At 39.1% G+C, this 26,525-nt stretch overlaps 2 protein-coding genes across 2 annotated transcripts; both read right to left on the reverse strand.

Moving 5' to 3' along the window:
* Positions 1–2,702: 2,702 nt before the first annotated feature.
* On the reverse strand, positions 2,703–11,135 carry tyrp1b (tyrosinase-related protein 1b). The gene is made up of 9 exons (XM_024290351.2): positions 11,070–11,135; positions 10,216–10,574; positions 9,216–9,324; positions 7,446–7,659; positions 6,930–7,134; positions 4,342–4,509; positions 3,967–4,146; positions 3,748–3,894; positions 2,703–3,673 (listed from the first exon to the last, which is right to left on the reverse strand). The coding sequence occupies exons 1-9, from the start codon at positions 11,081–11,083 to the stop codon at positions 3,468–3,470; spliced, it is 1,602 nt and encodes a 533-aa protein (XP_024146119.1). The 5' UTR covers positions 11,084–11,135; the 3' UTR covers positions 2,703–3,467.
* Positions 11,136–16,721: 5,586 nt separating this feature from the next.
* si:dkeyp-118a3.2 lies at positions 16,722–26,388 on the reverse strand. The gene is made up of 5 exons (XM_024290049.2): positions 25,815–26,388; positions 24,526–25,560; positions 22,933–23,277; positions 22,606–22,723; positions 16,722–17,282 (listed from the first exon to the last, which is right to left on the reverse strand). The coding sequence occupies exons 1-5, from the start codon at positions 25,876–25,878 to the stop codon at positions 17,111–17,113; spliced, it is 1,734 nt and encodes a 577-aa protein (XP_024145817.2). The 5' UTR covers positions 25,879–26,388; the 3' UTR covers positions 16,722–17,110.
* Between the last annotated feature and the right edge of the window lie 137 nt (positions 26,389–26,525).

The raw sequence follows: 26,525 nt of genomic DNA on the forward strand, positions 1-26,525 counted from the left end.
TACTTCTAGATTAAGAATATTAAAAAGTACACCACTCAAAACATAAAGGGAACACCTGAAGAACTCAATGTTACTTCAAGTTATTGTTTTTTATGTTAATTAATTTATTTTATATTTATCTATTTGATATTTATCTATTTGATATTTATCTATTTGATATTTATTTTGTATCCTTCAAACCTAGCAGCTAGTTTTGCAAACTGCCACACTTTCAAGATGCTACAAACTATGCATTTCAAACCTTTTTTCTCATAAATATGGAAGTGTTTTCAATCTTGCTATGGTTTTCTGTCTTTGTCGAACATAAATCCATACTCCAAAGTCACCTAGGTTTAGTCAAGTTTGTGCCACGTGGAATGACAAATGGCTCAAAATTATGGAAATGCAAATTAGGACAGAAGTAGAAAGAGCAAGAGGGATTATGGAGATAACAGCTTTTCGAGGCAGCTAGAAAAAATAACTCCAAATTTGAGTCAAAGACCAAACAAAAAACCAAACAAACAAACCCAAACACGGATAATTCAAACATTTCACTGTTTCCCAATAAATGCATCATTCTCTGACTTAAATCACTCGTGAAATAGGTGACAACTTGACAAACAACACACTTGCCCACAAATGTCTCATTTAGAGAATAGGAGGCATCTTGGGAGATCTTCAGTGGAGCGTCTGCATTAGTCAAAACCATCTGTTCACATTGCAAGCTTTATTGAAACCCCGCCATGGTGGTCTGGTTAATCCCGCTCCAGATGAACAGTTGCTCGCCTGCTTGCACCAGGAAGCTTCTAAAATGGAGAAAACGCCTTTGTGCACTTCAGGATTTCTATTCTATATGACAGAATCCTTATGCGAGTGATTTATTTAGCATCCTGAATGTTTTGTAGATTGTTTTGTTTGGTGGATTTTCAAACAATTTGCTTTAAGTTGGTAAAAAATAGATTTTTTTTGACAGATTTTCCACCAGGAGGCTCCAAATGTTCTTGTTTTTAAGCTTCCAAGTTTGCCACAAAAATCCATCATGCTTCTGTGCTAAAAGATGCCGCGTGTTTTATGCTTCATCCTGGAATAAAGGACGGTTGAGATGAGCGCACTTGAAAGCCACTAATGATCCTCCGTCCCCGGAGGTTTGCAGTAGCCAAATGATTGTTGTGTGTGACTGTCAACTCTATTCATATTCTCATATCCACAGGACTGCAACCTTTACACTGTAGCCTGGTGGTGCCAAAAAAAAAAAAAACTTATAATGGATTCAAAAAAAAAAAAAAGCAGCTTTTTTCCTCCAGTCCCTTGAGGCTCTTTGTCAAGATATCATCCTGTGCTGCAAAAATGCCAGTGTTAAGTTATTCAGTCCAGTGCTGAGTCTTAAAAAAAATCCCGCTCCTCTTAAGGCAAGACGAAAATAACCCAACAGGAAGAAACACTGCAAAGGCTAGACATCCTGAAGGCTCGCACTTCATTACAGCTTGAACCGCCGGTGCCACTATCTTCATGTCATTCTGGAACTGGGAGTCTAAAGTTGTCACTTGCAAATAAGCAGCACTGATGTAAATTTTGGCACAGAGACGCGCGCATGCCTCTTGTCACTCATTTTGCTGAGAGCCCAGAGCTAGAAATAATTACGCTGGCTCGTGAAGTTACAGCGCAAGTTAGGAGTTTTCAAACTGATCGCTTTCACTGAACAGCAGCACCAAAGATGATCATCACTCCTGATATGGATTGAGGGCTTTCCCCTCCTTCAGCCTCTAATCTGTCCAGCTCAACTTGAGAATATTAAAGACTCAAGTTTCCTCTATAAAGCAGAGATAATCTTTAGAAAATGAAATTCAGTCAAATCTTAGGTTTCGTGTGCATTCCTGGAAGGATAGCACAACTTCCAGACTTCTTTCTAGTAATTTGTAATCCTACTTTTTTTCTTAAGTATAATTTGTAAATCCGTATTTATGCAGATACTGAAGTAAAATGCAGAGGAATAATACACCATCTTGAAAATCTCACAAAAATGAAGTGTGACAATAAATCTTTCAAAAACTCTTATTGTGATGGTGTTGAGCAGATGTCACATAGTTCCAGTGTGTGGACAGAATTTGACCTAAATAACAAAAAAATAGTAAAAAATGTTAAAATATTATTTAAAAAAAATAAACATTTAAAACCCTTTTCTGAGAAAAGGAATAAAAAAATAAACATAAAACATATATTAAAAAAACTTCAAATGACTGCATTAAAAAATATAAATAAAATGTAAAAACCAATAAAAATGAATGAAATATTATAAACAATCAAATAAACTCATATTTAAATACATATTAAAATATAAAAAAATAAGTAAAATTTAAAAACCCTTTTGAAATGAATAAAAATAACTAATCAAATAGATAAATATGCAATAAATAAATTAACTTAAAAAACAATAAAATGATTAAATAAATAAATAGAAATTAAAATAAATAAATTTAATTTAATAATAAATGTTGAATAAATAGGTAACAAAAACAAAAATACTCTTTTCTAAACAAAAAAGTGTGACTTTGTGGCTTTTACTGTGTTTTAGTCAGTAAGAAACTGACCCAAATGGTTCTTCTAGTGTTAAAGATTGCAGATCCCTGGTCTACAGAATACTTGCTATACTTATGTTTAAGTATACTTAATATAAAAAGCCTTAAGTCTGTTACTTTTTGCCAAGAGGGGGCAAACATATCCTTTTTTAGTGCATTTTAGAGTGTACTCTCTGTGGTTTATCTAAAACGTACACCTGTTATGGAGCACCAAACTACCAAAGCACCTTTAGAGCATCTATGAGCCAATAACAACATCTAATCAATTTATTTGAAATCGTGTTGCAACTGTTTAAAACTAGTGTAAAAAAAAAAGAAAAAAAAAACAATCTACTTGCAGGACTGCATCCATCCACATGGGGGCAGTGTGTGTGCTGCTAAAACAGCATGGAAATCTGGCTTCATCAGTGGTTGGATGGTAGATTAACATTAAGTGGTGCGATTTGCCAGATGGCCTCGGGCTTAAAGACAAACAAATTTGCACCTGCAGCAAAAGGCCCGTCTTAAGACCAGACTGCCGTCTCCTTCTACAGCCCAACGCCTGTTGTTTACAGAGGAAATGCAAGGAATGAGAACACGAGCATCAAATTGTCTGTGTGACATTATCGGGTTTATCTCTCAGTCAGTTGGATGTTGTGGGCAGAGCGATCTGCAGAAAACAATCTTCGTCCTTCGTTCTGTCCTGTGAAATGATGGTTTTGACACTAGAGAGGCTGAGCAGCATAAACGCTAAATTACAGCTGTTATTTCATGACCTCCTGGCTGCCCTTTGACCCCTTCGAATGGCAGCCTTTTGCAAAAACAGACACATCCCAGTTGTGGTTTTGAAACCAGTTCGACTTTATTAGAAGAAACCGATGAATTAGAAAACAAACAAATCTCAAGACCCCTTTCTAGGGAAAGTGTGGGGGATCAGACGACCGACTGCGACTTGTCCAATCTCCTGTCATCCTCTGAGTAGCGGCGGAAGGTTTCCCCCAGCAGCGGCTGCAGGGCCTCAGCCGAGTGGTGGGAACGAGCTCGGACTGCGCAGGCGATGAGGCCCCCCAACGCCGCCACGGCCACCACTGCCGCCACCACGGCCACAGTGATAATCTCAGACAGAGTGAGGGGACGAGCTGCCAAAGGGAGGAGGAGAAGGAAGGCGTCAGTAATGAGTATTCAGTCTTCTGAAGGCTTCGCCGTCACTCACCTGGCCACTGGACTTCGTAGGAATATCCCAGACTATCCGGCGCGCTGACAAACATTTCCGCATTTGTGACCGGAGGCCAGAAGGGAACCATGTTGAACCTGCGGTTGTGTCCGATGGGAGCGTTCTCTTCGGGGTAAACCACATCACCTGTAACCAGGAAGCAGGAAATCAGTCGTCTGCTGCAGAGTTGCGGTGGTTGCACGTGTGTCGAACGCGCACCTGGTTGGTGTCGGCGAAGCCACTCGTCAAAGACGGCGTCGGTGAACGTGTGCAGCAGCACAAAGATGGGATCATTGGGAGACAGGTGAGTCTGACCCCCTGTCCCATTGAGGAAGAGGTGGGCCAGGTTGTGGAGGCTGCGGATGACGGGGTCGTACATCCCCTGGGGGGCGCTGTACCCTGGAGAGACAAGAACAAACCACCTTCAAGTGAAGTTTTTTGCAACTTCAGAACGGGAACGCTGGAGCTGTTCAGATGCGCACGTGGGAGGACGGTTGAGTTTGTTCCTGGCTTCAATTTGAATCTATATATACACCGAGTTTCACCAGCTTTCGTTTCCCCGCTCTGACTCGCATCTTCAAAGTAAGAGCAGACCTTCAATGGTGTTCCTGAAGCTCTCGGAGGAGGTGGAGTAATAAGGAGGAGTGTCGAAGGTGTTTAGCTCCAGACAGTCCAGGACGTCCTGGGGCTGCGGCAGCCTCTGAACCATGGGGCGCGCCACGTTGCCCGCCGGGTTCCTCCTGATGGGGCTACTCTCTGAACCTTGATGAAAAAAGATAAAAGCTAAATGTAACTCAAATAAAACAATAAAAAGCTTTCAGAAATAGTTTGTGTCTTGGATTAAAATCTAGACAAAGATGTGTGGTCCCCACAGAAATCGAATCAAAAGACGATGAATATCATTTAGATACTTTCTAGACTAGTTTGATCGTTCTCAAACATGACAAGATACCAGTTAAATTTTTCAATAAAAGCCAACAGTATGGCGCTCTGCGATTGAAGTTGTCTTTTTCTCCAGCATTGTGTGATCTACTTCTTTTCTCCTCTTTTGTTTTTCCTCTTTTCTTTCGCTGTCTCTCCTACACACAAGAGGGGGGCTACATACCAGAGTTGTCTGCGTGTCTGAAGATTATTCCCTCAGATCAAAGGAAAGCAGGATACCGCAAGATTTCTGTCTTCAACAGGCAGATGCACAAATCAAGACCCCCCCACCACCTCCACCATTAACCCACTTTAGGTGTTGTTGCTGGTTCCCCCAAGAAATACCAGACCTGTCACGACTCTCCATAGGGGCAGATGGAGACGGATCACTTCGGTTTGGCTCTTTTGCGTTCATCCTACCACTTTTTTTCCTCACTATTTTCCTATATAAAAAAGTATCGTCTGACATTCTTAATCCAGAGTTAAAGATCAAAAGAATTGTGAGTTTTCCGTTCAGCACACGAGAAACAGGTGGGGGACTAATCTGGTGCCAGTGTGTGGAATGAGCACTGATCCCCGACTTGCGTAGCCGAAGCAGAATTAACATTTTGGGTCAAAAGAATTCCCTTGTTTAACACTAGTACCATATTTTTTGGACTATAAGTCACACCTTTTTGGAGAAATTTATGTAACTCTTGTGCTATCTGGACCCCACAAGACTGCACACTGAACTGTCCTTTTCAAGGACTTTTAGTCTACTTTTGTCATTGGAGGGATCACACATCAATATAAGGGTCGGGTCATCTGGACCCCATGAGATAGCACAAGGTTAAAGGTTGCTATACCATGCCATATCGACTTTTTGAGCTCTTAAGTGCATTATACAGTTCATATCTCAGTATAAACAACCCCAAAGTAGTGTTTTGATCCATTCAGAGTAATCCTCTAAAACCTGCAATCTAAGCACAAGCTTGACACACGAAAACGAGCTGATGTCACAAAGTGAGAACAGCCCCATTTTCCGGAAGAGTGAGCGCTACCAGCACTGCCTAAACTTTCTCCGCTAAGCTAGTGATTGGCAAATCCTTTCATTTTAACTGCACAATACCGTATATCTTTCATTGGTGTCCCATCTCCACTAAACGCTGGATCTAACAGGTATTCATTACTGTAGACATTGTAGCCAGGCTCCTTTAAATCTGTGTTGCCCAGCAACAGTCTTGAAACATCTCTGCTCTAGAGGAGATCTGCATGGAGGAATGGGCCAAAATACCAGCAACAGCAGAAAACGTTAGACTGCTGTCAATGCCAACTAAGGGTATAAATCAAAGTATTGAGTTGAACTTTTGTTATTGACCAAATACTTATTTTTCACCATGATTTACAAATAAATTATTTTAAAATCAAATCAAATTTTTAAGTGGGAGAACTTGCAAAAAATGGTGGCCGACTAAATACTCTTTTGCCCCACTGTATATTAGTGCAACATGTGAACAATTATTTAAATAAAAAAATATCATAAAAAACATGCTAACAAGTCAACTCTTTATATCAATTCAAATCATAAAATCCATTGAATTCTTCATTCTATGATGCACTTTGGAACAATTCCCCCAATACCCTTGTCAAGCTACGTTCACACTGCCTTAAACGACACACATTCAAGCATCCACTTCAATGAAAAGTCTATGTAAATGTGTTTGTGAGCGTTTTTGGCTTTATGTTCAAATTTCCTGCGTTCATGCATGGCTACGCACAATTTTGGGGGGTTCTATGTACAAAATGCGAGTTCATTGAAACTGAACGTAAACGCACCATAAGACAGACTGGCACTTCTTCTGCTTTGCTGTCAGTTGCAAATACTGATACACACACCTGCAGCACCCTCTAGTGGTAGCAGATATTTCTATTTTTTCAATCACAGATAAGTTGCTACTGACTATGAGTTACACACCCGAACAAACTACGCACAAAACATGACTTATACTCAAAAACTACAGTAAGTACGTTTACCCTCACCGGAGATCCAACGTGAACCCTCTCACACAGAGCCAGAAGGCGAAATCTGACATTAGGCGTAGTTATGAACAAACTGTACTAATAAAGAGCAATATTGGGCTTAGCACAACAGCTGTGTGTTATTATTTATAGCTGCTTTATGTTCTACATGCTCCCTTTATGAGCTCTTTGCCCTCCTTTCTTTTTTTTTTTGGAGGTGTAGCTGCAGTTCTACTCTGCGGTGTCGGTGCATCTGTCTTTACTGTTGCAGATGGTGCCCAAGGTGTCGTAGTCCTCCACGCTCTCGCAGATGACCCTCCACTGAGAGAACACGGAGTTAGGGCTGATGGAGTTCATGTCGAAGGCGCTCCTGGCTCCCATCAGGTCGTCGGTGCAGATGTCACATTCGCTGCCTCCGATGGCAAAGTTCCAGTAGGGCAGGGCAAAAGAGGGGTCTCCCAGCATGTTCTGCTCAAAAGGAGAGGAAAAATTGGTTTAGGTTTTTTATTTTTATTTTTATAGGGAAGCAACTGTTTTCCGCTTTCTGAGATGTTTTTTACCTCTTCGAAAATCTTCCTCCTCCACAGGGTCACTATATTTATTTGTGTCTGTTCTATTCTCTCCCTGCACTCCCCCTTTCTTGTGCTGGAGAGCTTCCCACTCCATCTTAAAAAAGAAAATCCTCCTCTCTTCCTCCTCATTATCTTCTGTTATTCTTTTCTTCCTGCTCTGACTGTGTTTCCTTTTCCTTTTTTGCTGTTCCTCCCGCCGCCCCTCACCTGCATGTCTCTCTCCAGTTGGAGCAGATGAAAACGGTGCCAGGTGACAAAACCCGGGCCCTCGTGGGAGAAGTCGACGCCTCCGAAGCTGACCTGGCCCGGCCCCAGGTAGGTTTTACTGACGGAGTAGTAGTGGCTCCAAACAAAATAGTTATAAATGGTTATGTTCTCAAACTGTGGGCTGTTGCCATCCGGGCCCAACACTTCCTGATACCTAAAAATAAAAGATTTGCTTCATGAAATTCTTTTTCTCTGCAAATATATATATATATATATAGTTATTTAAAGACCCACTCCACTGGTAATAATCCCTCTGGGGTTTTTACATGTTCAAGTAGCATTTTTATGACAGTGGAGAACATACAGAAAGTAATTAAACATAAAACTGCATTTCTGAGTATTTATTTATTCAAATAATTGTGAATCAGGAGCAGACAAAAAAAAATGTCATTTGAAAAATTTGTGATGTAAAAAAGCTGTAAAGGCCACAAGCTCTCCGCCTTATAACAGCAGGTTGCTCTGCCGCAATGGTCCCGCCCACAATTTAATTTATTTCAAACTACTCCCGCTCTGCAGAAACTATGTCCTTAAAAATGGCAGGTTTTTGATTTGGGCTAAAATTGCACTGTATTTTTACACTATAAGGTGCACTTAATAGCCCTTATTTTTATTTTCAAATAAACATCAGTGCATCTTACAATCAAAGTGCTTTATATAAATATAAAGATTGTTTCTAGTTGTTACTATCAAGGTTGGGATTTAGCAAAGTCTCAGTAACATTTGGCTTTGGCTGTATATTCTCCTTTTTTAACGTGTTGCAAACATTGTTGGAAGTTACAGGTATTTTGAATGCGCTAACTTGGCTAATGTATTGCGGTGTCAGACAGATAGATTTTTACGTGTTTCCAACAAGGTTAGAAGTTAGTGTAGATAATGAGATTTTTGTTTTAGTGCAATGAGTCTATTTTTTACGCGTTCAAAACAAGATTGAGAGTAACAGTTGCCATAAATATGCTGACGGGGCTAACGCTTTTAATGTGGCTAACATGTAGCACGTTACATACAAGTTGTAGGGTTACTCTCTCAATGCAATCAAAGTCTGACTGACGTATGGACTTCTCTTCCATTCTTTTGTCTCCCCTAATGCGCTTTATGTTTCAGTTTGCGTCATATATGACTAAAGTTCAAAAATAGACCTTTCATTGATGGTGTTCCTATTATTCGCAAAACACTGTAATCATAACTAAAAAACCACTGGGAATGCTTTTACAATAACTCAAAAGATGATCTGAGTGTGTCTTAAAAAAAGAATTATTTAATACTGAATTAACCTGTGTTTATGTTGTAAATAAAAGTGGGTCATACTATCATATGTTAATTGTCCTGTTCCAATACCTGCAGGTATTTAAATTGAATTCATTTCCAAACCTCTGCTGACTTGGAAGATTGTTATTCTCATTTTAACCTGGTTTTACTTTAATTAATTGGAGTACCTGTTCTCTTTCCTGTTGCATCCACATTTCCTAAAGAAAAACTTGCAGAAGACATTGATAAAAATTACCTGCTTTTGAAAATAACATTTTAAGAAAGGTTTTGGCTGCATAGTTTCCAGACCTGGCTAGACTGAGCATACAAGTCTTTTGGCAAAACCTCTGTCTGCTCGAAGGTGTTTATGCAAGACTGTCTGGCTGAAAATACAAACTCTTGTTAAAAGTGGGTCACTGCATGAATTAGAAAGACTCCCGTGATCAGCTTGTGGAGCTTTCGTACCTCCTCGTGCAGATCACCAGGTCAGGGTGCACCGTGCTCTTGGCCTGGTTCAAGGCATCCACAAAAGCCCGCTTCTCGGCTGCAGTCATCTGCATGATATTCCTCCTTACTTCAGTGATGGGGCATTAGAAACAGACCAAGAGATTAGAAGATGGAAATGAAAAAGAATATAAACTGTTTAAAAAAAAAATTATTACTATTCTACTTAAAAGTAAAAAATTGAGTGAATAAATTTGTTCCATAGCGGGAAATAAATTCATGCATGAAGGGGTTAAAAATAATGTATGAATCAATTATCTTTTTTCCCATTTTTTGAGTTTTTTTTGTTTTCTTTAGGATTTTCTAATCAATGGTATTTTTTTTTTTGTAATTTAAACCATAAAAACCGAAAAACTGCTTAAATGACATTAAATTGATTTGTAAATGGAAATATATATATATTTAGCTTTTTACATTTAAGGCAAATTAAATCATAAACATGTAAATAAACCCTGGAGAGCCCAAGAGCACGTTTGGGTTACACTTTATGATAAGGATTCTTAAAAGCTTTATTAACACATTAACAAACATTTTTAATGTGTTTATAGGGTGTTAGTAAGACGTTCATTATCACAATTAGCAGAATTAGATTTATTAACATACTTAGTAAGATTTATCAACATCTAAAGTGAGGCCATTGTCTATAAAGACCACGTTAATAGACTGTTTACAAGCTTAACAAACTAATTAACTATTTTTGTCAACATTAAATTGAGTGTTTTGCTGCACTTCATCTAAAACATTACCAAATTTGCTTTTCAGTCAAAAAAAATCAATCAAATCAATGTGATTGATTATTTTGATTAGAACTTGCTAAAAATAATAATAGTAAAAAAATGAAATTAAAGAAAAAAATGTTTAAAAAAAAGAAAAATAATAGTGGCAAAATTTGACCCAGAAGATTCTCCAGGGTTAAAATCAAAGAGTTATCTTAAATTTCTGTCATGATCCGTTCCCTCACCCACAGCGACTCTCTGATCGCAGTTTGCCCCGGTCAGTCCGTGTCTGCACTGCCCGCAGTTGTAGCCACTGAAATTCCCGTTGCACTGGCAGGTGCGGTTGAAGAATCTCAGCGGCCACCTCTCCCTGTCGTCCCGTCCAGAGTACGGGTACTGCGGCCCGTGGCGGCGGTTGTCAGCGGCGATGGCCACACACTGCCCTCTCCCCGTGCTGGAGCCGCACTCGTCCCCGGCCGCCCCAGTCGGGGACGGGCAGCACTGGCCGCTGAGCAGACCCTCAGGGGTCACGCACTCCCGGGGGAACTGCGCCAGAGCTAGACCGGCACACAAGGTCACCACCAGGAGAGCTTCTCTCCACATGCTACAGAAAACATGACAAGAATCTGCATTTACTTATACTTATACACACTTTATCACAGCTATTAATGAAACTTCATCTAACATGAAGGACAAAACCGATCAAAAAGCAACCAAAAAAGAGCTCAACTGGTTTGCATTCTTTTTGTCAAAGCCACTTGTTTCACCGCTATTGCAAAACTTCTCAGACGGTCCTTCAGGCATCGCAAGTCATTATTCATGATTCACAAAACCATTAGCTTTCAACTCCTGCAAGTTCAGAAATGCAATAGATTACAAGAGAAGATTTCCTTCAGCAGTTTTCCTGCTAAATACTCGCCGCCTTTGAAGCTTTACAATGAGAAAAAAACTAATGGAGGGAATAATTTGGCAAAGCAATTATTTCAAAATTTTTTCTCTCCCCCCAAACGAAAAACTGGAGCTTTTAAGTCTCTCACACCAGTGTATGCACTTTACTACATTTCAAGTTTGTGGAGATTCTATGGAGGTGATGGCCTACCTCTGATTGTACATGCTGCTCCACTGTCTGGAAAAATGTGGTGCCCCCCCGCGCGAGAATCGGCCCTTTTTCTCCCCCCGTCTTAAATATCCGCCCAGCACATGACCAGACCTTTGTGGAGCTTGTGTAAGCACATTTACTTCTTTTGCCCCCTCCTCTCAAGGGGGCTATGCAACACTTGAGGGCACTTCAAACCTTCATTCATGTGCCTTGTGATCGTAGCTCAAATGACGCCAGTCTGGATGATCATTCACATAAAGCCTGGGAGATAGCATTCATGCTTAAGTCACACATGCTCAGTGTTTTTTTTTTTTTTTTTTTTTTTAAGTCTAGAGACTACAATGGTTTTGTTATATGGAGGCAGACAGGTGATGATACATCATTTTTTATCATATTTATATGTAGAAATACAGTCGTGGGCGCTGAGTCATGGAGTCATCTGGTCCTCAGGATGTCTTGGATGAAGAAGTGAAAGTTCAGCAATCTGATTAGAAATGCATTTGCCTTCTGTTTAGGAACACAAGATGTGCCCACAAACTGCGCTGACAGTTAGAGTGGATTTGAAATAAAATACATATGTTTTAATTGTCACTTTGGTGTGCTCTATTGATACAAAAAAGGACAGAAATAAATTGCTAGTAGGTGATTGGGTTGACTGTATATGAGAACTGGACCAAGTAAGTGTGACATCACACATAGAAAATGGCTTACCGAAAAGAAGTCACTTCACTTACCTTCCTTTTTTTCTTGCAATTATGAATCTTGGAATCAGACATTGTCAGTAAGCAATGATTGGTCCCAGTTGGTATGAGTCAACATTTCTATGGCAACCACTCTCACCAATGAGGAGGGATCTTGTAGGAAGGCCACACCCATACCACGTTTGAAATATTTCAAACGTTAAAAGCTGGACCACATAGTTTTAATAGCCTTAAAACATTCCTCTTTGGACAGGCGTTCTGCCAGGCTAGCTCGTAATCAGAGAAGATTCCCTCTCATGTGGTCCTTGTGAGGCTAGATAAATAAATTAATATTGATGCGTTTAAATATAAATTTAGATTTTCCATCGGCGTTATTTTTCAGATCAGCTCTGGGGTTCTGTTCTCTATTCTCATCTACTTCTCCTCTCTTCTATTCTTTATTATTTATTGTATTTAGTTCTCCATGCTTCTGTTGGTGCAGTTCCATTCACATGTTGTTCTTCTTTCCCACTCTCCTCTGGGGAGCGGGAGAGATTTCAGATCCCCGGTGGATCGCCCGCGCTCCCACTCTTGGCCGTGGACCACGCCCCCGACACCATCCCGCATCTCTGAGTGAAAGTGATTCCTGCTGGGTCATCTCCCTCCTGGTCGTGGACTGCTCTTCTGCTTCATCTTGACTATGGACTTCATCATCACTCGTCCCTCAGCTTTATCTGAATGAACTCTTAGATTCGTAGTTGTAGAAGCTAATTTTTCTTTAACTGTTCTGGTATCGCCTGTCCGTCCTGGGATAGGATCTCTCCTTCATGTGTAAATCCCTAAGGTTTCTTCTTTTTTCCTGACTCAGGATTTTTTAGGAGTTTTTCCTTACCGGGAGGGAGGGTCTAAGGGCAGGGATAACCAGTTTATTTAGTCTGTTTAGTTTTTAACAATTGTTTATATTTTGAAGCCCAATGAGGCAAATCTCTTTGTGATTTTGGGCTATATAAATAAAATTGAATTGAATTGAATTTTAGAGAGAGACATCTAATTAGTCAGTTTATAACTTGTATCATTTTCATTAGAGAAAAAATACCATGAAAAAGAAGAAAATTAAAAAGAACGTGTAAAAAACAATAAAAAAAAGGCAGAGAAAGAGTCGTTATTCTATATTGACTGATTATTAGCGGTTTATTTCTCAATTGAAGTCTATGGGATTTTGGCTTTGAATGAATGATACTAATTCGTAAGACAGTAAATTAGACTCTTTGACTTAATTTGATGAATTATGACTATTTTATTTTTTATATTTTTAAACTTTGAAGAAAAATTGAAACAATAGAATGTTTTCTCATTTCTTCTCTCCTTTATTAGCTCGTGTTGTAAAAATTTAAGAAGTTTTAGGTAATCCACCAAGTGGCTTTATCAAATACCAGCCGGAATATAAAATCTGCTCACACACACACCGCCCTTATTACGTCCCACAGCAGTTGTGTTCTTAATTCTTCCTTTTTACTGTGTTTAAGCAAAAAAAAATGCCATTTGTGACAAAGCGTGAAAATTGGTAAATTTCACATAAAAAAAATGTTTGTCTGAGTGATCTTCATGAAATCTTGCGCACAGGCCACCAGATTAAGTCTAAATCCACAACTGAAGTTTTGTCGACTTTTGACCTGAGAAAAGGTCGCCATCTTGAATTTTCAGTAAATAAATAAAAACTTAAAACACCTTTAGGATCTTTTACAAATTAAAACTCCTCCTAGGGATTTCAATCTGTCGCCTCCTAACTCTTTGAGCATCAATAAAATGGTATTGGGAAAAATATGTTGCAAAAGTGTCCTTCTTGTGTTGCTTGCCAGTTTTTTATCATAATGTTGTGAAAATAGAGAATGAATGTCTGGCTCATGCTGAACAAAATGATATGACATACGATATGAACATATTAGAAATATGGGCGTGGTTAACAAAAAACCCCGTTGCTAAGGAAATCCAAAACTTTACTTTAGCCGATTCTTCTAAAACTTACCAAAAAATGTTCGTCATCTCCGGGTGTCCGAAACATAATATGGTTGCTATGGAGATAAAACCAACACAAAAGCCACCATGTTAAAAAAAGTGTGTTTTTTATGAATTTGTATTATGTAGGTCTGATGAGGGTGGGAGCCAAAAGGAGGTGGTGAAGGCAGGTGCAGCCTTTAGTTTTTTCTATTTTCTCACTACTTTGTTTAGGATCCTAAAAATCCTTTCTTAGCATCAAACTAAATTCATAACACTTTTGTCAAATGAAAGAAAATTGTGCTTTTCCCTCTATGATTATCCAAGTGGTTGGATGGCTCAATTTGTTGGGTGTAGAACTGAGTCTCCCTGTGCCGGTCCCCAACCTGGACAAAATGTAAGGTTGTGTAGGAACGGCGTCCATTGTAAAACCCTCTGCCAAACCACCTGTGTGAATCCGTGAAAGCTGATTCGCTGTGGCAACTCCTGACAAAAATGCCGAAAGGTGAACAACCTTTATAAATCGCCAGACAAGCCAAAAGTCCCTCCTCTTTTATTGAAGACATATTCATTCACAGATAGAAACACAATAAATAGGTGGTACTTGTAGTCAATACTTCCCATATCCATGTTTGTGTTGGTTTTTGTCAGAGTTCAGGTGAAACAGGAAGAAAACGTGGATTACTTTGCTTTGTTTAGACACAAAAGGAGCAGAGAAACAGTGAGGCTTCTCATATGGACGTCCTGAGGGTCTGTGAGGAGTCTGGTCCTCGTCCCGCGGAGCTTGGCCGGAGGTTTGACATGGCCATCTGATACTCGTCTTCACGCTGCCCCCCTTTTGTGGTCGGAGTTGACGCCACATCAGATGAGCGAAGGCCGGCTCTCCTGGCACAGAAGACAGTTTGGAATGTGGCAGTGACTGAAAAGTTGCTTTAAAAGCAAAACTGAACAACAAACCCTTAAAAAAACGTGTCAAAAATGCATTTAATGCAAATAATAAGATCTAAGAAGAAAAAAAGATACTCTGAGGTGGGAGTAAAAGGGAAAATTGCTCAATTTGATGTCTCCATAACCTCAAATGTTAATGTTTTTACAAAAATATCCCCAAACACAGCAAAGCTTGAAAATATAGAAGAAGACACTAATGATCCACCTGGATTTATATGTGTGGATTTCCTGACACTTTGGACTTTTTGCAAGAAATGCTGTTCTGAGTTGGATCATGTTCAGAAAACGCTGAAGGCATTTTAAAAATACACCTACATCAGCTATTAGAGAGGACCAGGTTAGAACAACATTATACTTCAGCTGAAACAATGCACACTTTTTGTTTGTTGAGTAAAAGGCAGGTTGTGCAGTTTTACTGTCCCAGAAACACAAATGATACCAAGTGGGAAAAATAACATTCTGTCCTTAAGTCAATTTTGGTTTGTTCCATACACAAGGAAAAAAATACCATCATCCAATATTAGTCTAATATTGACATACAAGAAAGTATTCAGTTGTAGGAACACTTTTTTGCCTCAAATTTACATTTTCTATATTATAATCCTCTTTTCAGGCTCAGTTTAAAGATAGAAAATTCAATGAACACATTAGCTACAATAATAGTATAAAAGCTTTGATGTTTGCCCAAAGGGGAATTCACAGGCAACCTTGCATATTATTATACTGATTAATATAGTAAAGATGTAATTAACACTAAAGTGCCAAAAAAAAAAAAAAAAAGACAAAGAAGAATTCTGGTCCAAGAAAGCAAAGTGGAAGAGTTTCACTGTCCTTACAACTAATTTATTTCCAATAACTTTATTGTACATGTTCCTTTAAAGTCCCGCTTCGAACCTGCGCCATTTGTTGTGCCGCCCCGCTCCCCTTTCCCATCATCCAAAACTGTGAGCTCTCTGTTTACACTTTCTCCACTATAGTTTACAGCCCTTTACAAGCTAACATTAGCGGTGCAACAAAACTGGTGAGCAATACTGTCGCCATCCAGTCGTACAGTTTTGAGCCAGATACCAGCTCAGATGAGGAAAACGAAGATGTACATGGAGTGTCACCTTCCAGTTGTTGCATCATTTTTTTTCATCTGTTAATGAGTCACATTGATTTTGATAAAGAAATACTCAAAATAGACAATTTTTAGCTAAAGTTTAATTGTATGTGTATGTTCTCCATTATCAGAAAATCTGCAATCAGATGGTAAAAACTCCAAAAACACGATTTTCATTAGAGTAGGGCTTTAACCCTTCCGCTATCAGATGACTGCAACTGTTATGGCTGTTTTTGGTTTTGTTATTCTTGGTTCTGTATTTTTCTCTCAGAGTGGGACTCTTGTATAGTTTGGGATCTTTGAGTGTCTTTCTGTCTCTATTTATTTCAGGTGTGGTGCTGGAGGTCCTGGCTTCCCATTGGTTCAAGCTTCAGGAGGGAGCCTTCAGAAGCACCATTTGGACCTCCAGTCCATGAGAAGGGAGCTGGGCTGCAACCTGTCTCCACTGCAGCTCGGTGCGCGTTGCCATCTGTTTTATTTTGTGGGCACTTTGTAGTTTCTTTGGTATTCTGTTCAGGTCCCACTCCGTGTTTAATGTTGGTTAAGTGAAGCTGTAGGGTTAAACTGCCATTTTCTTTAGTGTGAGTTTTCTGAACACATTTCAAGGAGTTGCTGTGTCTCATTGTTGCTCCACGTTAGTTCGCTAAGAACTGGCTACGGTGGTAGTTTTGGTTCAATACTTTTGCTCTTTGGACCGCTTTGTTTTCAGACTGAGGAATTTCAGAGTCAACCAAAGTTTGCAGAGTACGTATTCAGAACCTTTGTTGTGGATTAGTGTGATTCTTTCCCAACCTCCAATTCAAGTGCAGACTTCCACTAACTATTACACCAGTGGGATGAGATCCTCCCTGCTTTGGATTCTCAAGTTCGCTCCTCCATGTGACACAGTGAGGGGAACGCCGCTGCACGTAGGCCACACAGACGGCCGGGAGGGAATCAGCTGAGAAGCACGACCGGTATCTTCTGTGAACTAATCGTTTCAGGTCAGCTCGCGATGATCTGGTCAGCTGAGGGTTTGTATAGTTAGATGCTTCTCGATTGTTAGGAGAGACCAAAACTGTGATAATGACCAAAAAAAAAAAACTGTCTCAAAGTGAAAAACATCAGAGACACTCAACAAAATAAAAGCAATCAGTCATGACATGCTGTGATTACAGATAATTACTTAGACATCAAATCGTTTCTTGCTCATTTATAGTCAAAACAAGATCTAATTGAGTATTTTTGACTAATTCATGATTCTATTTTAAACCCCAAACTACAGTAATCATGAGATTACTGGCACACCTGGGAGCCAAGTGGGATAAATCAATCTTTTATCCTTCATTGTCGTCTGTCGCCTCCGTGTTCGTGCATATTTTCTTCACACAGCCGTACTTTTTGGGCTCTCCGTTTCCTGCGGGTAACGTGTCGTCACCGCAGAGGCCTCCTGCAGCCGCCTCAGGGTCAGCGCAGCCCTCCTCACATGCCCGCTGCAGGCCTGGGGTGCTGCACACAAACACAGGAACAATGGCTCCAATCATTCAACAGATCACAGCACACCAGTTCCTGGAAGAGCAGATAAAACACAGACTGTTCTCTTTCAAACAAAACACAATGCACATTTTAACACATTTGTTCATATTTGATTGTTTTTTCGCATGAATAAAGTCGTCGGCTCATCGGTTCTTTGCATATTTGAAAGGTTAGAAGAGATTATTTGAGGCTTATGCAAGACAGGAAATACTTTACGAAATGATTCTTCAGAATTTTTGACACCAAAAATAAAAAGTAACAGTTTAATTTAAAGTAAAAAAACATTTTATATGTGTTAGAAAATGATTCCAAACAAAAAACTCAGTACATTGCAATGGATCCATCACATCAGACGTTGCTTTTTCACCTAAAAAGACTGAACGTCTGAGTTTCATTCAGAACTCGGATATCTTCCTGCCAGGTTGCGATCTGGACTTTTTCTTGTCAGACAGATGGCCCTGTTTGCCAAAGTCTTGAGATGAAATGAAGTGAGTAACTCCTCCAACTTGAGTTCTTTGCCAAACACGACGCTGTGCTTCATGGTCAAGCGTCTCTATTTTGATCCTCTTTGATAGCATCCTGGGTGTGGATTGCTCAGCAGAATCCTCGCAAACAAAGCATCCGCCCTGCTGGTCCATTTTAGTCGATTTATTTATTTTATTTTTTGAGAGAACAGGCTTCTTTTTTTTTCTTTTTTTTTGGCAGCCCTTGCCAACATGTGCACAGCCTTTTTCTTTTACCTTTACATTGTGGTCGGGTCAAAATTGACCATTTTCAAGTGTGAAAATTGATGTATTTGAGCTGAGCGCAAAATAAGGGTTAAAGGGCCTACCTAAAAAAAAAAAAAGAAAAAAAAAATGTTTTAAGCTTTTAAGTACAGCTTGGTATCCGCAAATATTTCCAGAATCGATTCGGTTCACTGGTCTGGATTTAGACATATTTATCTAAAAATACTTTAACAACCATATATATATATATATATATATATATATATATATGCTTTAAAGATATTCATATTAATCTGATCCAGTTTACATACTGTAAAATGTATTCGTCAAATTATAATAAAATTGCCAATACCATACAATGTTACATGGATTCTCAAACAAAGAAGCTCCAACAATTGTTCTGCTTCTCTTTAAGGGCATTTCAATTTGCCCACTAGGTGGCGATTGTGCTATAGCAGTACACCTTATTCCAAAAGAAGAAGAAAGCATAAGCATCAAAACAGTGATTTAGAGCACAAAACTTAGAATAAAATTCCTTAAAAAGGTTTTTAAAATTCATGCCTGTGAGTAAATAAAAATGTTAATTTAGTCAGCAAAGTAAATTTATGTTGACTGATCGTTAGCATTAGCTATCCCATAAGAAATCACATTATACGTTAGCATCAAGCTAGCCGACTTTAGCATTATGTGTTAGATTGATTTCTACTTTTATGGATCAATTGTTGATCCATTAAGCTAAGATCGATTCAGATCAATTAATTGATTTTATCAACCCAACCATACTTTTAAATGTTTTAATGTTAATTATTTAGTAAAAAATAAGCCCAAAAGGATTTTTTGTTTCATTTATGCATCTCCGAGCATTTGATCCAACCCGATTTCTGAGCAATCCCCAACAATGAGTGGGTAACAGCCCCTTCCAGGACGAGTCTGCGCTCCCAGCACCACCCAGGCTAACAAACACACGCCTTCTTTGCTGAGCTAGCGGTGATTGGCGAAACGCTTTCAATTTAGTTTTTATTTTGGTTTAATTTAAAATGTTGTTTCAATGTTTGAAACGCAGACATGCTACATGCAGAGGCCGGCTCTAGGTTAACATATGAAATGGGCGGCACCCACAAGGAACGAGAGGCGGAGCCTCAGAGATCAAAGCGTCTTATTTCCGGGTAGGAAAAGGAGCTCATGAAAATAACTCATTTTCATGAAAAAATATTTGTCTTTAGTAATATACTATAATATATTTGGATATAGTTTACGGGAAAATGGTTTAGAATAGAGTGATAGAGTTTCTTCAAATATAAAAACCAGTCATGCTGGAGTTGAAATGGTAAAACTTTCTACAATTATAACTAAAGCTTCACTCGATTAATGCTAACAAAAGCAAAAAGGAGCCACTATGTTTTGTCCATGCAGACCATCTGGATCTTACTTTCATTTTTAATTAAATGATTTATTAAAACCTCCACTGCACCAAAACAGATTTTATTTTCATTTGCACTTTGAAGAATACCAGAACAATAGATGCATTTTTGTTGAATTAGTTCTTTTTTGTTCCCCCCTTCCTAAATTGTTAGAAGGAAGGAATGAAAACATGGCTGCAGCCTGCAAAGACAGCAAGGCTCAGTGATAGGAAAAAACACAAAGACACCCCCCTCCCCCCTCGTTTGGATTCATTTAAGCTCGGTTTAGTGTTGGTGCTTAATTAGACTTTGGTTTGTATTGACTGTGTTCAGCTGCGAGGGCTAAGTATAACCCAAACAGCATGACACCAGGTTCTGATCAGCTGCCCGACCAAGTGTGGAATGTCCTGGTTTTTTATTTTAGCTTCCATGTTGAGAGGCTAGCACGTGCACGCTGGCTGCACAGCCTTCGTGTGATTTGTCTGTGACTCGAGCGGCGTTGCAGCTGCACGCCAACTAAAGCAGAAGCAAAATGGGGATGAGCTACTAGAAAGTTATGATTCTATTTTACCAGTTCAGGTTACTTTGGGGTTTTTAATGGACATTAATTTGTTCAATAAGGCATGAATCCCTGAGAAAAAAAGGAAAAGTTCTTTGACTGAACCCTGAAGGAGTCTCCAAATCTTTTAGGAGTGAAAAAATAGATGTGCAATCAAAATCAAAAGTGAAATGAGAATTTTAATATCTATTTTTATTTATAGTATAAATTGTGTTTGAATTTGTACAATTTTAGATTATCAAAAGGAATAGATAAGCAAATAAAGCAGTGTTAGCTCTATAATGACGTAGAAACGTCTGACCTAAATAAACTCCTAGATCCTTACCTTAAATGGGAAGAACTTGTTTTGCCCAAAAAGTTGGTGTTGACTGCTTTGGTGACTACAAATAAAACACTTATTTACGGCAATATTGCTGACCACCACAGCAACTATTGGTACCAGAGTAATCTTTGAGATATTTTACCAACATTTTATTTCTGCCTCATTTCCAACTTTTCAGCAAAGAAAACCAAAACGCTTTGATGTGTTATCAAAAATGCACATGAGACGTATTTTTTTCTGTCCCTCACGTAGCGCTTGACGCCACCGCCGAGCGCTTCCAACCACAGATCCAAACAGGCATCACTTTAAAGCCTGGAGTGAGTTAGTGACAGACGAAGCCCTGCATCAGCAGTGATCTAAAAACACAACCAGGGCAGGGCCTTTAGGTAAGAACATCAAGGAGTAAGCAGCTCGAAAAAGGAATTCAAAAGCAAAAATAGTAAGTCATGATGTGTGGAATAAAAAAATATATATAGAAAAATTACATTATATTAGATATATTTATATATTATGAACCAAGTGATTGTATACTTGGATTTCAATGGTTTTACCTCAATGTTTTTGATTTATCTGGATTGAAGCTAATACACTTTTTGCGGCAGAGTTGAATCTTTTCAACCTTTCGAATATGATGCCACTATTTGCCGTAGTAAAAACCTAATAAATATTGACTTTTTATAAAGACTATTTTTGTGTTCTGATGATGAAAACGTGGATCCTTTATATAAAAGTACAATTACTTAAAAATATTTCAAATGACAATTTGTTAAAATGCAAAGCATTGTGGTCTATATTTGCCAATCCAGTGAGCTTTGATGCAGAGTAGTGTCATGATCCAGTGCTTCGGTTTTGTTGTTAGTCTCACCATGTTCAGGTTAATCATCCACAGCTGTTTTCATTTAGTCAATCAACCTCAGTGGATTTAAGTGTCTGGTTTGCAGTTATCATTGTCAGGTCATCTGTTCTGTCATGTCATTGGTTTGTTCTTTCCTGGTTTTGTCATGTTTAAGTTGATTTAGTAAATGTTTATGTTTCCACCACCAAATCTGGTCTCCTGCGTTTGGGTCCTTCACCACCACTCCCTGACAAGTAGTTTTTCACAGAGACTTCTGAGAAATTTCTAGGGTAATGGATTTTGGATCTGTTGTTTGAAAAAAAAAAACCCAAAAAAAGGCAAATGTCCTATAAAGTTTATATATATATATATATATATATATATATAAAGTTTATAACTTGTAATAAAGAAAAATATCTTAAAAAATAGGATTAAAAAAGAATGTCTTAAGACAATTTCAGAGGAAGAAAAATAAAATGTCTGAGAAACAACTGTCTATATCATAATATACATCTATGGGATTTTGTCCTTCTCGGAACCAGCAGGTTTTTCCTATTTGGAGAGGGGAGAGGTTGGTGTGTCCAGTGATTATACAGTCAATGCACATGCCTCACTTTGTATCTTTTCAGCCTGTCAGATCAGAACACTAAAACAAAAGACAAACTGGAAATACATTACCTATTAAATGGAAAGTAATGACATGTAGTGAAAATATCAACAATGCATAAAATATGTTTAATAAAGCACAATATTATTAGCACACAGTGAGTAAGCTAAAGGCACAGGCTCAACACAGACTGTGCGGGAAAGTGCAATCTACCAAGAAGTTTAGCTTGGTGCTGCATCATGTTGCAACCTATTCTGTAACTGAACAGGAAATTATTGTTTTTTTATTTAAATAGCATTTATAGCACAGATTAGTGGACAGATGTGTATTATTAACACACATCTTATCATGGCAGGTGAGGACGACCGCACGTCTCTCAATCCTGCCGATCAGTGCACTCAAAAGTATGTATTTATAAACACTGTAAAGCAAGTACTGGTATGTTAAAAGTTCGATGGAGGTCCTTTTTAAATATACTTTTGGTTTTTAATACACAACAAGCACACATGGTGCACAGATCAGCTTATTGTTGGTCTCGTTCATGAGGCACCTGATGCTACTTGACAATTCAAGTCACAGAACTGTCTCTGTAAAGGCTGCTTTGACATTTATCTTACATTTTTAAAAGAATAGCTGCTTTTTATGCATTTTTATTCCCAACCTAATGAGTCACTGTGCCATTTAGTTTAAAAAAAATCATCTACAAAATTGTTTTTTTTTATTACTTGACCATCAAACTAAAAGCTTCTTATTTTTGAGTCTGCATCTTAAGCGTCGCTTTAGTAGAGTAACATCCTAATACTACTCTGCATTCCCACCACCGCAGAGGGAGCTGGTGCACTTACCCTTTTTTCTTTTGACATTTGAGGATATAGATAATGATAACAGCAGTCTCCACAATCAGAAAAACGGCTGCAGACGTAGCTCCAATTTTCCATGCCCTCAGGCCTTGCTCATTTGTCTCTGAACAGATGCATTAGGGGAGAAAAAGGAGACAGAAAGGCAGGACAGAGAATGAATGGGAGCCTGGCGTTTTCATGAAGAACTTATCAAAGACACCTTAACAGCCACCATTTTTGCATCTTTGTAGCTTCAAAACTTGACTAAATCCTGTGTTTTTTTTCTTCTAAAAAGAACATCTACTAATTTACTTTTCCTTAATGATATCTCACCTCTAGATCCAGGTTTTTCCTCCACCTCATTCCACTTTCCACCTTCCACCTTCAGCTCACCGGCCTTTCCAAAAGGCTCATTCTCTGCCAGAGGGTGTTCAGCCAGAACATCATTCTCAGAGTTCTCCAGCGTAGGTTGGGCCATGTCAAGGTCATGCGGCAAAAGGTTATGAGTGGGAATGATGATTTTGTTGCCTGGCTGGTATTTTTCATTACACCAGGCACTCTCTTCTCCTTTCACTCCGTAAAGAGATGGATTTAGGGTAGGAGGCTGGTTGTCGGGGTTCTGTCCAATGAAAACGTCCGCTCCGTCTGCAGGCTGGGGGCCGGAGAGTTCCAGGATCTCTAGAAGAGAGGGGTGATATTTGTCACTCGTGTGAAAATGAAGTCAAGGGGTCATGGTTTATGGATGGAGGAGGGGAATTTAAAGTGCTAATGAAGCTGTTTCTGAGGTTTGCACCAACCAGTGTTATACCTTAGTCACAACTGCCCTTACGGGTGAATACAGGCTGTCAGGGTTGATAAATGCACAAACCTGTAGGGGGAACGCAGGTGGCTTGTAAAACATTTTAAGATCCCAAACTGCTCATTAAATGTGTTTCCTTTATGCATATGAACAAAACCTTATTGAAATTCTAGAAATGTTCAAAAATCACAAATTTCTCAATTACACTGTTTCAATTAAATCATAATTATGCGACTAAACAAAAGAACTCAGGCAATAAGCCATTCAAAAACACAGCGACGGATGTGAAGAATACTTTAATTCAAAGCAGATTGATTCAAATTTCTACCACGGCACTACCGCTCATCGTCATCTATCAAAGGAGACGTCGGCGTCTTATTTAGGTCATGGAGTGGTAATCTCCTTACACGTGGGAGGAGCTACAGATGAAGTGATTTTGGGAAATTGCCAAAATCCCATACGCTTCTATTGAAAAATGAACAGCTATTACTCAGTCATTCTGTTTGTCAGAATCACTATTCTTGCTTTGGTGTCTCTTTTTAACATGTTCATGCTAAACATATTTTTTCATTATTATTATGACATATTTTCTTTATCGCTAGTTATTCAAGTTATAAACTTGCCAATCAGATGCCTCAATAAGAACATGTGGTGCACGCTGGCCCCACCTCAAACATTCAAAGCGTTTGACAGATTCTTGAACCAATTACTGTTTGCTAACGTCGTTTGGCTCCAAAATGGCAAAATCTGGTGATATCCGTACTGCGGAAAAATGGCGACTGAATTGACTTCATTTCATTGGAACCAAAGGTAACAGTCTTGTTTGTCCATCTCTATTCATGTCGATGGGTGCAATCAAAGGATGAGTAATTTACTTTGAAAAAAAAATGTTTCCATTGCAGTTTTTGCAATGACCCTCCATAAACCCAGACAACCAAAAAACACACAGCACCTGTATGGGACAACCCTCGTATGGGTGCATGTGACTAAGACGATACAATAAAGCAATGTCTTTTGACTGAGAGCTCTCTGAGAAAAAATGTGCCACAGATTCTTTGTGTTAAGATTTAAACTTCAATAAAATAAGTGAAACTTTAGCAGCTGCATTTGTTAGAAACACGTCTCACCTTGGTTCTCTTTTTCACTGCCATTTGAGTCCTCCACAATCATTTGTTCATGTTTGCCCACTTTTTTGTCGTTGCCCTCATCCATCAGTGTGACAGTTTCTTCTTTGGTTTCGGTTCCTGTTGCTTCCGTGAAGTGTGCACCGTCTCTAGTTCTTTCCTCCAACAAATAGCCATATCCATCAGTTTCTCGAGGATCCTTTCGCATCGTTTCTTCTGCATTTATCTCTGAATTATTTGAAGACTGTTCAATCGTCGTCCCTTTGACCTCCTTCATTTGAGTTTCTCTCTTTTTCTCTCGATCAAACTCTGACTGTTCCTCATTTTTTTCTATCAGAGTAAGTTCAGAGTCTCCACCAGTTTCGTTCTGTTCTGATTCTTTCAAGACTTCCACAGACACGACTGAAGTCTTGTTTGAGTCTTGCATTTTTCTTTCAGTTGCATTCCTTTCTTCTATTAAAACAACGTGGTCTCGGTTGTCCTTCACTTGTACTTTAGATTCCTCTAAATTTTCATCTTTATCCTCTTGATGAAGTCTATTAGCTGGTAATTCCTTGGTGGCATTCAAACTATCTTCTTGTTTGACTTTATTCCCCACAGATTCAATGGACTCCGTCCTTGGTCTATCATCTTCTTCATTCCCACCAACATCTTCAAATGGAGCAGCTGTTTCTATCTCCATCTTCCCATCAAACCCCAAACGTCCCCCTTCAGTTGTCAACATTTCCACTTCTTCATCAGCTTCCGTCTTTCCCATCTGAACCCGCGCCTTGTCCTCCTTATCCACTTCCCCAAAGTCTCCGGCCTCCTCTCCCGCTTGGCCGAAAGCCGCCTCCACCACTTTCTCCAGCAACTCCTTCAGCACTTCCTCCGCCCCACGACCCTCCACCTGCTCCGAGGCTTTCTGCACAGCCTGCTGCACATCCTTTAAGCTCGGAGGGGATATCACTGGCCCCGTCTCCGCAGCAGGCAGCTTGGGTGCTTGTGGTAAGCTCTGATGGGTGACCTCAGTGGGAGACTGGGTGGGGATAGACACATCTAAAGAGACAGTATGAAGAAAGAAATGGCTAGTCTGGTTGTTAATATGCAATCACTACAATCAATTTATGGTTAATTCTATAAAATGCATTCAGTAATTTTATTTAGCCTAATATTATTTCTATTAAGGTCCATTGTAATGCATAGTTCATCATATGATATCTATGAAAAGGCAGCAAATATTTCAGTCTGCCCTCAAAAAATTCAGCCATATAACTGTTTTCATGGAACAAATATAAAATGTAGCACTTTACCTTCACTTGTGGAGGACTGTATTATCAAAACCACCAGGAATCCTTTCAAATTGCAATATCTCATGTTGATGGAAAAAAAAATGCTTCATCAATTTCCCTACTGCCTCCAACAGTCCTCCTCAGACGTCTTCTGGAAGTGTGAACGCCACTGCAAACATGAAGCGAGCGCTCCGGATCGATGACCGAACAGTCGAGCCAGCCCGTCGAAGGGAGGGTCATGTTAACAGATGAAATGATGGAGGGCCAAAGATAAAGAAGGGGAATGCTAAATGTTGTCTTCTCTCCACCAGGTGTCTTTACGTAAAGTAGCACTTCAGTGTCGAATGCCTTTGAGAAACTAGCAAGGACAGTGGTGAGGTATCAGCGGCGTGTCACACACACAGTGAACTCTGGAGGAGCAATTATAGGCGAGATGTTGAACTTGAGCGGGAGTGATTTTACCAGTGGGACTTGACATGGAAAAAGAGAAAGGAATGTCAGATAAAGTAAAAACGTTACAACTGACAAAAAAAAGGTTTTCTTGAATAAGAACTTGTCTTTTTGAAGTGTTTTAATTGATTTTCCTTCAAGATATTTCTCTTGTCTTTGTGTTAAATCCAAACACAAACATCTCATAATAGTCACAGTAAAGTAACTAAAAGGAGATGTGACACAAATTGATTAAAGTTTATTTCGATTTTAAGGCAAAATGCTGTGAAAGAGTTTGTGAAT

Source organism: Oryzias melastigma, linkage group LG1 (assembly GCF_002922805.2).
Source record: "Oryzias melastigma strain HK-1 linkage group LG1, ASM292280v2, whole genome shotgun sequence".
Lineage (NCBI taxonomy): Eukaryota > Metazoa > Chordata > Actinopteri > Beloniformes > Adrianichthyidae > Oryzias > Oryzias melastigma.